The sequence below is a fragment of the Protomyctophum parallelum genome, assembly GCF_964188405.1.
Source record: "Protomyctophum parallelum genome assembly, chromosome: 1".
Lineage (NCBI taxonomy): Eukaryota > Metazoa > Chordata > Actinopteri > Myctophiformes > Myctophidae > Protomyctophum > Protomyctophum parallelum.
Window position 1 is genome coordinate 107,177,983 of NC_139697.1, and position 15,531 is coordinate 107,193,513.

The 15,531-nt window shown below is 42.3% G+C and overlaps 2 protein-coding genes across 5 annotated transcripts in view; both read left to right on the forward strand.

Moving 5' to 3' along the window:
* Window positions 1-1,332, forward strand: part of LOC310875751 (zinc finger protein ubi-d4-like) — a 37,762-nt gene extending 36,430 nt beyond the window's left edge. For all 4 annotated transcript variants that reach the window (XM_083789091.1, XM_083789094.1, XM_083789092.1 and 1 more), the window contains one exon: window positions 1-1,332. This exon is cut by the window's left edge and continues 1,389 nt beyond it. The gene's annotated coding sequence lies outside the window, so the exon portion shown is untranslated.
* Window positions 1,333-5,571: 4,239 nt separating this feature from the next.
* The window catches only part of LOC310864638 (histone acetyltransferase KAT5-like), a 58,037-nt gene continuing 48,077 nt past the window's right edge, over window positions 5,572-15,531 (forward strand). Inside the window, exons 1-4 of the mRNA XM_083773325.1 lie at window positions 5,572-5,605; window positions 5,697-5,763; window positions 11,360-11,428; window positions 12,169-12,305. Coding sequence (XP_083629451.1) covers window positions 5,576-5,605; window positions 5,697-5,763; window positions 11,360-11,428; window positions 12,169-12,305 — 303 coding nt within the window. The 5' untranslated portion in view covers window positions 5,572-5,575. The remainder of the gene's footprint in view (window positions 5,606-5,696; window positions 5,764-11,359; window positions 11,429-12,168; window positions 12,306-15,531) is intronic.

Here is a 15,531-nt window from a genome sequence, read left to right on the forward strand (position 1 = left end):
ATGGGGGTCCCTGGCATATGTTTTCAAATGGGGGTCCCTGGCATATGTTTTCAAATGGGGGTCCTTGGTATGAAAAGGTTTGGGAACCACTGTTGTTATTTCTACCTCAATATTTCCAGGTAGAAATAAATACTCTTTTTACGTAAAAGTTAAAAAGTCCAGAATAAAAACCTACTTGAGTAAAAGTACAAAAGTATGTATTGATGTACTTAAAGTAGAAAGTATATATACTCATTATGCAGAATGTTATTTTTTTCCCAAATGTTTACCGATCTTTATAAAATATCAGATCTATAAACTCACGATGCTGATTTTTAAATGGCTAGTCATAATACGGTCCTTTAGATTACCCAGGGTCCACCCTGCTATGCCCTATAGTTTAGTGAACTACAAGGCCCTATAGTGTAGTGAACTACAAGTCCCAGTTCTGACATGTAGGCCTAATCAGAGCCCTATCCCCTTTCTGAAACCAGCTCCTCGCCACTCGCCCTACACACTTACCCTCCATATGCGCGTTCACGCGAGGCTGCGCCATATTAAGTGTCGTCCGAAACCAAGCAGCCTTGAGTGGAAGTGGCTTATAAAGCCCTCAAGAGTGAGTCTGTGCCGATCTAGACTCCATTGCCTTGTGCAGCCCTGCTCTCTGTCCGCATGGAAACCGCCACCTACAAATGTAAGAACCACCACAAATAAATGATAAATAAACTCCTCCTAAACAATCTTCATCTGATGCAGAATAGACAACGCTCCAACTTCACAAAGGCTCTTTATTTACCCCACCGTGAAAAAACTATAAATGAAACCACACAAACAAAACAACTTTTAACAATGATTTATAAACACCATGGATGTATATGACATGATCTTTTTGACAGTCACGCTGTATTTCCTTTTTCCATATTAATGAAATCCACATGTCACACAAACATACACGATGCAATGCAATATATAACTGTACAAACAAAATAACATGCAGGTAACACAATTGCATGATGGTAACCATGGCAACAAATGGTGTCCGTTTCCTGTTTCTGCACATGGAGGGCGAGTGTATCCGTTTTTTATACCCAGCACCCTAATCAAGGGAACTGGATTCAGCTGGAGGGGCACTTCCTGACGAGGGAACCTCCCGAGAGCACTTCAAGTCAAGGGACTGGTTTCAGAAAGGGCCCTAGACAGAGTTCACTTCATGGGGCTTCAGTCCAATAGAGACACACGGGGACTACAAATGAGACAGCGCCCCCACTTCTGCTCCGTTAGAACGGTGTACTGCAGGCCAGCCCATTGAAGTCCATTGAAATTCAACTGTAGTTTTAAAATAATATGAAATGAACTGAAGACTATATTGATTTGAATAAAAAATATGTTTCCAAATGTATGAAGTGTCTACATATTTGTCTACATATATTGTTGTTTTCTCAATAGAGGATGTATTTCACATTTAAGTGGAATTCTCAATATACATCCCGATCCCGACTGACTTTGTTATTCATGTCTATATTTTGAACATGTCACAGGCTTACTGTATATATGTTCTGCTTACCGCGGAGCTTCGACGGTGTGTTTTACCGCTGTCAACTTGTTGTATAAATAACTTTGCTGAATACTTGCATGGGGAAATAACCCAGCTAAATGGAGGACTACATTTTCAACTAGTGAATTCTCCAGATGAGTATTAAGTAGAAAAAGTGCCCCTCGGGACACAGGTCTCCACCAGGATATGATAGTTTGTGACGTAACAGTATATTCATAATGCTTAGTAATGTTATAAAGATGAACTGTCATACATTAAGCTACATGCCTACATGTACTGTATGACAGATCCGGCGTGATTACATAACTATAACTAGATAACACACACGGACGGAGTGCAAAACATACTCTCTCCCCATTAATAATGAATGGATGTGAATTAAACTAGTTATTTCATTTATAACTATTAATAATGAATGGATGTGAATTAAACTAGTTATTTCATTTATAACTATTAATAATGAATGGATGTGAATTAAACTAGTCGTTATTTAATTTATAACTACTAATAATGAATGGATGTGAATGAAACTAGTTATTTAACTACTAATAATGAATGGATGTGAATTAAACTAGTCGTTATTTAATTTATAACTATTAATAATGAATGGATGTGAATTAAACTAGTTATTAACCTACTAATAATGAATGGATGTGAATTAAACTAGTCGTTATTTAATTTATAACTATTAATAATGAATGGATGTGAATTAAACTAGTCGTTAATTCATTTAGGCCTATAACTATTATTAATGAATGGATGTGAATTAAACTAGTCGTTATTTAACTATTAATAATGAATTGATGTGAATTAAACTATTCTTAGCATATATTTTATTTAACCAATAAAACAATTTCTATCTATGGAACCCCCAATTTATATTGTAAAATCAATGTTAATTTAACACTGAGAGTGTAGAAAATAGAAATAGAACCAAATATTTGGTTCCATAACGGGTCCATTTGGTTCCATCTGTACACAGAGTTACAGACCCATAAGGGTCCATTTGGTTCCAAACGATCATTTAGCTGGGGACCCCCTGGAACTCCCTCAAGGACCCCTATGGGTCCCCGGACCCCACTTTGGGAACCTGCATTCTAAACATACAACACAGCACAGATACAGCAGAATGTAGTCTCTGATGCCACCTGGTGGTGACAACAGACAACTGCAGTATGCGGCAGCGTGTATTTCATCCGTACGACGGTGACGCGCGTCGAAAACAGCCGATGTGTATTTCATCCGTACGAAGGTGACGCGCGTCGAAAACAGCATGTGTATTTCATCCGTACGACGGTGACGCGCGTCGAAAACAGCATGTGTACTTCATCCGTACGACGGTGACGCGCGTCGAAAACAGCCGATGTTTAGGGTTCGTACTTCGGCTGTTTTCGACGACTGCGCAGCCGCAGTGCCGAGTCACAGAAGACTAGCTAGCCAGCTAGCCGCTAGCTAGTAGCTGTGTGTCTTCATGACGTAAAAAAGACACTTTATTTGTTGTAAAACTTTCTTTATTTGAATCGAAAGTTTGTGTTAAATAATCTTCTATTTTTTAGAAGAACAATAAAACACTTAAACACGTATTAATACCCATGAAGATAGCATAAAGCTATCGATAGCTAAAGCTAACTTATTATTAATAATGTCCTCACTGTATTATTTACTGCTATTATTTTAATGTTTTATTCCTTCTTTTCTTTTCTCTTTTTTCTCCAACTTTGAGCTGCATTTCATTTCATTTCATGAAAGGTGCTACAAATAAATAAATACATTTTATTATTATTATTTAGTTTTATTAACGCACACTGCGCATGCTCAATTCGGCTGTTTCCGGTGGGTCGGTTGTATTTTGAAAGGAAAGCGGAAACACGTCGTTCTTTTGAAGAATTAACTTGACACGTCGTATTAGATTTTATTTTGTAAACCATTCACCGGAAGTGGGTGAAAGAGCACGCGCCTTTGACAACATTGTTGTGAAACACTGTTGGACGGAGAAGTATAATTGTAGCTCTGTCAGTATAATTCCACCACCAGATGGCGTTAATACCCACTTTTCACTGCATTCTGCATCACAGTGCAGCTCAAAGCTCAGCTCAGCTCAACAGTTCTACAAACCCACAGCGCGTTGCATCCACGACGTGTTGTGGGCTTGTAGATCTGCTATTTTCGGCGCTCGACGCCGTCCTGCGACGGAGCACAAATGTGATGATCTACCAGCTCACAGCGCGTTGCAACCATGACGTGTTGTGGGCTTGTAGATCTGCTATTTTCTGTCATACGACGGTGCTCAAATGAAAATAAACTTTAAATGAATGGATGTGAATTAAACTAGTTATTTAACTACTAATAATGAATGGATGTGAATTAAACTAGTCGTTATTTAATTTATAACTATTAATAATGAATGGATGTGAATTAAACTAGTTATTTAACTACTAATAATGAATGGATGTGAATTAAACTAGTCGTTATTTAATTTATAACTATTAATAATGAATGGATATGAATTAAACTAGTTATTTAACTACTAATAATGAATGGGTGTGAATTAAACTAGTAGTTATTTAATTTATAACTATTAATAATGAATGGATGTGAATTAAACTAGTCGTTATTTAATTTATAACTATTAATAATGAATGGATGTGAATTAAACTAGTTATTAACCTACTAATAATGAATGGATGTGAATTAAACTAATCGTTATTTAATTTATAACTATTAACAATGAATGGATGTGAATTAAACTAGTCGTTATTTAATTTATAACTATTATTAATGAATGGATGTGAATTAAACTAGTCGTTTTTTAACTATTAATAATGAATTGATGTGAATTAAACTATAGTTGTTTATTTCATTTATAACTATTAATAATGAATTGATGTGAATTAAACTATAGTTGTTTATTTCATTTATAACTATTAATAATGAATTGATGTGAATTAAACTATAGTTGTTTATTTCATTTATAACTATTAATAATGAATAGATGTGAATTAATTGTTAATTGTTAGAGGGGCAGGGGCTGAAATCCCGTAAAAGGGCACTTTTGGACAAAAATAACGAAAAATAGCAGATCTGCAAGCTCTCAACGCGTCAAGCTGCGACGCGTTGAGAGCTTGTAGATCTGCTATTTCCGGGGCGCAACCCCAGCACCCTTTATCCTTATATAGATATTCCACTGTTACGTTCTTAGTTTACGCATGTTTCATGATAAATGCTTTTTATGTGATGTATTCCCATGCTTTTTGTTCTTGCTTAATGTAAATCGCTCTGGATTAAGAGCGTCTGCTAAATGCCTACATTGTAAATTGTAAATTGTATCTAGTGGAGATGCACGTGTGTAACGACATGGATTTATAAACACGTTTGTTCAACACAAAATGCAGCTCAACTTATATCTCAGTTACATAGCCATAAGGGTTTTGATTGATTGAAATATTTATTAACAGTTACAGTACAGTACAGTACAGTACAGTACAGTACAGTACAGTACAGTACAGTACAGTACAGTACAGTACAGTACAGTACAGTACAGTAGCCAGTACAGAATTACAGTACATTTCAAGCACAAACTTTACTCAATACAAAGACTGTGAGTGGACGACCCAATTAAGCATTACACTTGTTTACAACAGGGTCCACATTGTTCAATTCATCAATTCATCATTTGCTGGTTCCTAACTATATTTAGCTGGGGACCCCCTGGAACTCCCTGAAGGACCCCTGCCTGCAGGGTCCCCGTACCCCCTGGAACTCCCTCAGGGACCCCTGGGGGTCCCCGGACCCCCCTGAGACTCCCTCAAGGACCACGGACCCCCTGGAACTTCCTCCCGGACCCCTTAGGACTCCCTCAGGACCCCCGGGGGTCCCCGGACCCCCTAGGACTCCCTCAGGGACCCCCTGGGGGTCCCCGGACCCCCTAGGACTCCCTCAGGGGCCCCCGGACGGGCCGGACCCCCCACTGTGAGAACCACATCGTCTCCTATACGGACACAATATTGTGGTCACGTGACTCCAGTCCATCACTGCAGGAGGATGAAAATGGCGGACGGCAGCTTAACGCTGGTGGGTTTGACTGTTGTTCCACTTCCACATGTTATTAACGTCTCACACAAACACAACGAACATGTTATTAACGTCATTAACGTCTCCTCAGGGCGACGTGGTGGAAGGATGCAGGCTGCCTGTCCTCCGGAAGAACCAGGAGAACGAAGACGAGTGGCGTGAGTTAGCATCACAATGCTAATGCTAAGGCTAGGCTAACTGTGTGTGTGTGTGTGTGTGTGTGTGTGTGTGTGTGTGTGTGTGTGTGTGTGTGTGTGTGTGTGTGTGTGTGTGTGTGTGTGTGTGTGTGTGTGTGTGTGTGTGTGTGTGTGTGTGTGTGTGTGTGACTGTGTGTGTGTGTGTGTGTGTGTGTGTGTGTGTGTGTTTTGATGCTAAGTTAGCCGAGGCTAGCGTCAGTTGTTATTGTTTATGCTAGGCAGCTGTGTGTGTGTGTGTGTGTGTGTGTGTGTGTGTGTGTGTGTGTGTGTGTGTGTGTGTGTTGATACTAGGCTAGGCTAACGTGCTAACGCCAGCTTTGTTGTTGTTATTATAATGACACTGAGGATGATATAACTGTGATGTGATCACTGGTGTTGTTTAGTTGAACAGTAATGATTTAAATGACAGCTCGTGTTGTTTTGTTGTTGTTTATTGTCTGACGGGTTGAGTTAGTGGTGGTTTGTTGTTGTGAACCATGGTTAAAGACACATAGCTTTATTGATTGATTGATTTAAATATTTATTAACAGTTTGTAGAATTACAGTACATTTCAAGCACAAACTCAATACAAAAACTGTTAACTGAGTGGACGACCCAATTAAGCATTACACTTGTTTACAAGAGGGTCCACCATGTTCAATTCATCAAAACATTTAGAGACGTACAAATAGACACTTCTATATAGTCAAAGAACAGACACATAGCTTTATTGATTGATTGATTGATTGAAGTATTTATTAAACCATTCTGACCTGAGATCAGATTCATACGAGGTTTCCACTGGACACACACTGGTCTGATTAACAGTTTGCTGAATTACAGTACATTTCAAGCACAAACTCAATACAGAGACTGTTAACTGTGAGTGGACGAACCAATTAAGCATTACACTTGTTTACAACAGGGTCCACCATGTTCAATTCATCAAAACATTTAGAGACGTACAAATAGACACTTCTATATAGTCAAAGAACAGACACATAGCTTTACTGCTTTTGATTGATTGAAGTATTTATTAACAGTTTGCAGAATTACAGTACAACTCAATACAACAACTGTTAACTGTGAGTGGACGACGCCATAAAGCATTACACTTTTTTATTTTACAATACGGCCCACCATTTTCAATTAATCAAAACAATTGGAGATGTACGAATATACACAACTATATATAGTCAAAACAGGAACTCATCATAAAGGAGGTAAAAAGGGAAAAGAAACCTATACAGTGAGGGGAAAAGGGGGGTAGGTGGTGGATTCAGATTTTACGGGGGCCAGTTTCTAACTGCAGCCATCCGTAGGTGCCCTTTGAGAGCGGTTTTGAAGGAGTCAAGGGATTTACATGTCTTAATGACTGTTGGTAGGGCGTTCCACATTTTGTGGCATGGCAGCGAAAGGAATTTAGTCCCTTGTTTGTGCAGAATCTGGGTTGCACATGGTTTGTTGCACATCCTGATCATAGCTTTATTGATTGAATTCCAGTAGGCTACATTTCAAGCACAACTCAATACAAAGACTGTTAACTGTGAGTGGACGACTCAATAAACTAGCGTTACACTTGTTTACAAGAGGGTCCACCATGTTCAATTCATCAAAAGCAGCAAGAGCTATGATGAATTCCTCTTCTCTTTTTTTTGGCTATATAAGAAGTGTCTATTTGTACGTCTCTAAATGTTTTGATGAATTGAACAAGGTGGACCCTCTTGTAAACAAGTGTAATGCTTAATGGTGTCGTCCACTCACAGTTAACAGTTCCTTCACAGAGAAACTGAGATTTAACAGTTTGTAGCGGTCGAAAGTGCTTGCACTATGGCCTACTAGTGTGCAACAAGCAAGTATGCACTTGACAGAGTGTGTGTGTGTGTGTGTGTGCGTGCGTGCACCATGCACAAGGCTGTGTGTGTGTGTGTGCGTGCACCATGCACATGGCTGTGTGTGTGTGTGTGTGTGTGTGTGTGTGCGTGCGTGCACCATGCACATGGCTGCTTGTGTGTGTGTGTGTGTGTGTGTGCGTGCGTGCACCATGCACATGGCTGTGTGTGTGTGTGTGTGTGTGCGTGCGTGCACCATGCACATGGCTGTGTGTGTGTGTGTGTGTGCGTGCGTGCACCATGCACATGGCTGCTTGTGTGTGTGCGTGCGTGCACCATGCACATAGCTGTGTGTGTGTGTGTGTGTGTGTGCGTGCGTGCACCATGCACATGGCTGTGTGTGCGTGCACCATGCACATGGCTGTGTGTGTGTGTGTGTGTGCGTGCGTGCACCATGCACATGGCTGCTTGTGTGTGTGCGTGCGTGCACCATGCACATAGCTGTGTGTGTGTGTGTGTGTGTGTGTGTGCGTGCGTGCGTGCACCATGCACATGGCTGTGTGTGCGTGCACCATGCACATGGCTGTGTGTGTGTGTGTGTGTGCGTGCGTGCACCATGCACATGGCTGTGTGTGTGTGTGTGTGTGCGTGCGTGCACCATGCACATGGCTGCTTGTGTGTGTGCGTGCGTGCACCATGCACATAGCTGTGTGTGTGTGTGTGTGTGTGTGTGTGCGTGCGTGCGTGCACCATGCACATGGCTGTGTGTGCGTGCACCATGCACATGGCTGTGTGTGTGTGTGTGTGTGTGCGTGCACCATGCACATGGCTGTGTGTGTGTGTGTGCGTGCACCATGCACATGGCTGTGTGTGTGTGTGCGTGCACCATGCACATGGCTGTGTGTGTGTGTGCGTGCACCATGCACATGGCTGTGTGTGTGTGTGCGTGCACCATGCACATGGCTGTGTGTGTGTGCGTGCACCATGCTGACCCAGCATCAACGGTCAGATGTTTAGGGCCTTTGAGATTTGCCGTAAATGTGAAATGTAACTTTATTTAATATCTATATATATTTATTTTTACACACGTTTGCTAGTAGGCATGTAACCATTTATCATACATTTATTACAATCGATTCAAACTGGTGACAATTTAAATCAAGTTAATGAATGTTTCGCTATAGATTAGATGGATGGATGGATGGATGGATGGATGGATGGATGGATGGATGGATGGATGGATGGATGGATGGATGGATGGATGGATGGATGGATGGATGGATGGATGGATGGATGGATGGATGGATGGATGGATGGATGGATGGATGGATGGATGGATGGATGGATGGATGGATGGATGGATGGATGGATGGATGGATGGATGGATGGATGGATGGATGGATGGATGGATGGATGGATGGATGGATGGATGGATGGATGGATGGATGGATGGATGGATGGATGGATGGATGGATGGATGGATGGATGGATGGATGGATGGATGGATGGATGGATAGATAGATAGATAGATAGATAGATAGATAGATAGATAGATAGATAGATAGATAGATAGATAGATAGATAGATAGATAGATAGATAGATAGATAGATAGATAGATAGATAGATAGATAGATAGATAGATAGATAGATAGATAGATAGATAGATAGATAGATAGATAGATAGATAGATATGAATGTATCACGATGCAAAACACAGCCCAAAAATACAGGGTCTTTGTAGAGAATAGATTAGATTAGGATAAGAGAAAACAAAAGATAAATACTGAATTTGTGTAAGAGAGAAAAAAAAAACAATCTGTAATTTGTCTGGAAAATAATTGAGTGTGACCCTAGTGTCTGATTCAAATGGTATTGTGAGTTGAGAAAGTCGTTAACATGCCTAATTAATAATAATAATAATAATAATAATACAACTTTATTTGTAGCACATTTCATGACATGAAATGCAGCTCAAAGTGCTTTACAGAACAATGGAGAATAAAAGAAAAGAAAAGCAAGGCATGAACATAAAAAAATAGTAGCAGTAATGCAATACAGTGAGGACATGAATAACGAATAATAAAGGAATTTAAAAGATCAATTAAAAGCAAGAGTGTAGAAGTGGGTCTTAAGCTGTGCTTTAAAAATGTCTACTGAGGCTGTCTGTCGAAGGTAGAGTGTTATTAAACTACAGAGGCTGCCTGTCGAAGGTACAGTGTTATTAAACTACAGAGGCTGTCTGTCGAAGGTAGAGTGTTATTAAACTACAGAGGCTGCCTGTCGAAGGTACAGTGTTATTAAACTACAGAGGCTGCCTGTCGAAGGTACAGTGTTATTAAACTACAGAGGCTGCCTGTCTAAGGTACAGTGTTATTAAACTACAGAGGCTGCCTGTCGAAGGTACAGTGTTATTAAACTACAGAGGCTGCCTGTCGAAGGTACAGTGTTATTAAACTACAGAGGCTGCCTGTCGAAGGTACAGTGTTATTAAACTACAGAGGCTGCCTGTCGAAGGTACAGTGTTATTAAACTACAGAGGCTGCCTGTCGAAGGTACAGTGTTATTAACACTTACAGTACAAAACACGTGTGAGCACGTCATAGGATACCCGATCATATAGTCTCAATGACGTGTGAGGACGTCCTAGCGACGTCCTAGCGACGTCCCAGCGACGCAAGAATATTCAGAATTTTCCTATTATTTTTTTTGGCACTTTGCTTCCCTCTGCCGTATGCTAACGCTCAGTGCAACTATTAGCTTGTTATTGACTCCCACGTTAGCGAGACGGAAAGAATGACTCGTAGCTCCTAATCCAGGGCGCTCTCCGTGGTGATGAATAGAGCGATATGCTGGCGCTTATTTTCTGCTCCTCATCCGTCTCTCCCGCAAAATATGAACGCTTTTTGGAGCGTAAAACAATATATTAAGATGATCGGGGATGTTGAGGTCACTTTGTAAAGTCAACTTTTTTAGGAAAGTGTTTCCGGTTCATGGCTTTCAAAGTAAAAGCGATCAGACACCTCCGGTATTCTATAGCCTATATTTTGAAGGCAGTCGGCGTACTCAATGTGTTAAACTACAGAGGCTGCCTGTCGAAGGTACAGTGTTATTAAACTACAGAGGCTGCCTGTCGAAGGTACAGTGTTATTAAACTACAGAGGCTGCCTGTCGAAGGTACAGTGTTATTAAACTACAGAGGCTGCCTGTCGAAGGTACAGTGTTATTAAACTACAGAGGCTGCCTGTCGAAGGTACAGTGTTATTAAACTACAGAGACTGCCTGTCGAAGGTACAGTGGGAGTTTGTTAAACTACAGAGGCTGCCTGTCGAAGGTACAGTGGGAGTTTGTTAAACTACAGAGGCTGCCTGTCGAAGGTACAGTGGGAGTTTGATAAACTACAGAGGCTGCCTGTCGAAGGTACAGTGGGAGTTTGTTAAACTACAGAGGCTGCCTGTCGAAGGTACAGTGGGAGTTTGATAAACTACAGAGGCTGCCTGTCGAAGGTACAGTGGGAGTTTGTTCCACGCCGTCGGCCCGTAGAAGCAAAAAGCTGCTTCCCCGTATTTTATTGTTGCCATGTTTTTAGGCAAAGCGAGCAGGCCAGCAGTGGAAGACCTTAGGGGGCGGTTTGGGACATATTTGGGCAGACTAATTGGTAGACTAATATCTATATTTTAGTATATATGGTATATATGATATTTTAAACTGCTGCTGATTTCAGTTTGTCTTTGTTTGTTTTTTCAGCGTTGGCTGAAATTCTGAGTGTGAAGGACATCCCTGGAAGGAAGGTCTACTATGTGCACTACATTGACTGTAAGTGTATACTTTACTAATACTATGTCCACTTCATTGACTGTAAGTGTATACTTTACTAATACTATGTGCACTACATTGACTGTAAGTGTATACTTTACTAATACTATGTCCACTACATTGACTGTAAGTGTATACTTTACTAATACTATGTCCACTACATTGACTGTAAGTGTATACTTTACTAATACTATGTCCACTACATTGACTGTAAGTGTATACTTTACTAATACTATGTCCACTACATTGACTGTAAGTGTATACTTTACTAATACTATGTCCACTACATTGACTGTAAGTGTATACTTTACTAATACTATGTCCACTACATTGACTGTAAAGGCTCATACATAGTTTGGATTTTCGGTGGTGGGGTGACCACCGAACTACAACATGACGTCACAAGCCGCGGTGAAGAGCAAACCACCGCCACCGCTCCAGCCCTTCTCTCTGTTTTTACTCACCACCGCTCAACGTTATTTCTATGTGTGTCTCTGACTGGGTCCCTGGCTGGCTGTGTCCGAGCAAAATAGCGTTTGGTCGGTTTTCACCACCAGCTGTCACTGTTGCGCAGCCTAACATGCGCACACAAACACATTAACTATTATATAATGATTTTGGGTGCTGGCAGTACAGTACAGTGACAGTACTGGTCATACTGGGTACTACAGGGCTGTGTGGGTCTCTACTGCCTTCTACTGGTCATACTGGGTACTACAGGGCTGTGTTCTGTGTTCCAGTCAACAAGCGCCTGGATGAGTGGGTCACTCCGGACCGTCTGGACACCAAGAAGCTCCAGTTCCCCAAGAAGGAAGCCAAGACGCCCACCAAGAACGGCCTGTCAGAGTCCAGGCCGGGCTCTCCTGACCGGGACCTGGTAAGAGCACTAACCCCTAACCCCCTAACCCCTAACCCCCTAACCCCCTAACCATACTGTCATACAGTCTGGAGCAACGGAAGCTCTGATAACTAGTGAAATATAAATGCTTCCGTCATACAGTCTGGAGCAACCAGGGGGGCAGTCAGACAGATATTTTGTGAAGCCTGAAACTCCTGAAAGTTCATATAATGGCCTGTTGTGGCGCTGTCACTGGACCCAAAAAAAACCCATAGCCCCATAGAAGTCCATGTATTTGGGCCCAACTTCACCTAGACTGTATTACCTTAATAAACATGGTCATGAATACTTTCTGCTTCCAGTCACTAGTTTAAAGTCTCATTTCTAATGTCATAATATTCTTTTTGGAAAATTATGGTCCCATTTATAAAAAAAATGATCATAAAGTCGCGTATGTTCTGAGGGGCGTGGCTACCGTTACAGTCTATGATCGGGAGTCCCCACCCACTCGAGTCAAAATAAAAACCAACGGAGAAGAAGGGGGGAAGTCCCGCCTCGTTGTCTGGGCAGCCAATGGCCAGCTGGGCCTAAACGGAGCCAGCCAATGGCTCAGCTGGGCCCAAACGGATCTAGAAAGATGGCGACTTACAGTGCAGGAATAACAGGCTTCATTTTACGTCCATGTTAGACCCGGGGAACGCTTTGTCCATATTTATTTACAGTCTATGGGAGCAACGGAAGCTCTGATCATGAGTAAAATATAAATGCTTCCGTCGTACAGTCTGGAGCAATGGAAGCTCTGATCATGAGTAAAATATAAATGCTTCCGTCATACAGTCTGGAGCAACGGAAGCTCTGATCATGAGTAAAATATAAATGCTTCCGTCGTACAGTCTGGAGCAATGGAAGCTCTGATCATGAGTAAAATATAAATGCTTCCGTCATACAGTCTGGAGCAATGGAAGCTCTGATCATGAGTAAAATATAAATGCTTCCGTCATACAGTCTGGAGCAACGGAAGCTCTGATCATGAGTAAAATATAAATGCTTCCGTCATACAGTCTGGAGCAACGGAAGCTCTGATCATGAGTAAAATATAAATGCTTCCGTCGTACAGTCTGGATCAACGGAAGCTCTGATCATGAGTAAAATATAAATGCTTCCGTCATACAGTCTGGAGCAACGGAAGCTCTGATCATGAGTAAAATATAAATGCTTCCGTCGTACAGTCTGGAGCAACGGAAGCTCTGATCATGAGTGAAATATAAATGCTTCCGTCGTACAGTCTGGAGCAACGGAAGCTCTGATCATGAGTAAAATATAAATGCTTCCGTCGTACAGTCTGGAGCAACGGAAGCTCTGATCATGAGTAAAATATCTCCATATACTAGGGATGCCAAACGACTCATATTTGGCCAATCGACGAATCGAGGCTGAAAATCGACGTGTCAAACGACTTTTTTCCTTTTTTTTTTAAATATATTTTTATATTGTTGTTGTTGCTGCGCAGCAGTTGAGGAGAACGCAACTATGCATTCCTTTAAGCAACACAACTTCTGCAGCTGCATCCATATGTTTAGAATTTGCATCAATGATCAAATCCCAATATTAAAAAATGAACTTTATTTTGTAAACAACTAAACTGAAGGAGCAGCGTCGCTATCGGCTAGTAGTCCCAACTCTGTGTCTGCAGCCCGTCACGAGCCCCGTAAAGAACTGATACGGGACGCACGTTGTTCCGTATTTTAATGTCGGGTCGGAGAATTAATACAGTATGAATGACAGCGCGATTTATTTGACAACTCTGTCCTGCTTTCTTCACGAGAAGAGAAGAGCGCTCACCGCTCAGAACAGAGCAGACCTGTGGCTGTCGGCTCAACTTTACGGCACGTGTAAAGGGACACAGACAGACAGTTAAAACGGGTGCTGTTGACGACGGGTATTATTAGGTTCCCAAGTTGCATCGCTCTCCAGTAGGCCGGTGGCCGACGGGGACCTACAGTAGAGCTGGGATCGGGCCGACTTTATACAGCCCGAACCGAGCCCGACACCGACAGCTTTGTGTCCGAACCGAACCGAGCCCGACACCGACAGCTTTGTGTCCGAACCGAACCGAGCCCGACACCGACAGCTTTGTGTCCGAACCGAGCCCGACACCGACAGCTTTGTGTCCGAACCGAACCGAGCCCGACAGCTTTGTGTCCGAACCAAGCCCGACACCGACAGCTTTGTGTCCGAACCGAACCGAGCCCGACACCGACAGCTTTGTGTCCGAACCAAGCCCGACACCGACAGCTTTGTGTCCGAACCGAACCGAGCCCGACAGCTTTGTGTCCGAACCAAGCCCGACACCGACAGCTTTGTGTCCGAACCGAACCGAGCCCGACACCGACAGCTTTGTGTCCGAACCGAACCGAGCCCGACAGCTTTGTGTCCGAACCGAGCCCGACACCGACAGCTTTGTGTCCGAACCGAACCGAGCCCGACCTTAATTATTAATATATGCGCCCGGCCCGTGCCCGATACCCGACACTTTTTCCCCCTACATTTTTCTTTGAGGAAGGCACTTTAATTTACACTGACAGCATACAGCTTTGCCTGGCTGCTACCTTTAGACATATTATGCCACACTATGTCTTGTAAATTATACCATGAAAGCACCCTGGGCAAGACCTAAGCTGAAAAGACTATCAGCGGAAGTTACGGGATTTTAGCGGAAGTGAAATCGTTGATGCTTTACAAATCAGTTTACATTCTCCGCGAATGAAACAAGTGTTGTGATTTGTCGGGAAAATATCGTATCCGGGGGAAATACATTCGACGGCTGTTCCGGAGGATACAACCGCTGATAGCTTCTCTGCCTTAGGTTGTGACCAGGCTTTTCTTTTCGCAGATAAGTAAGCCTGGGACCGAGGCTACCATGAAAGGGGTCCATTTTATATCTATAGCCGTCGTTGATTAATAAATAGCTATAGTATAACTGACACGCCGTGCACACAACAAAGCACAGTGCACACACACACACACACACACACACACACACACACACACACACACACACACACACACACACACACACACACACACACACACACACACACACACACACACACACACACACACTCCTGCAGTTTTACCAGCATTGATGATTGATTTGACATCGGCAACTCTGCATTGGCAATATTTAATCCACACAGCTTGTTCGTGCAAAGTTGCAAACTGCTATTCAATCAAACAATCCGCGCCAGCGGGAGGCCATTATTGG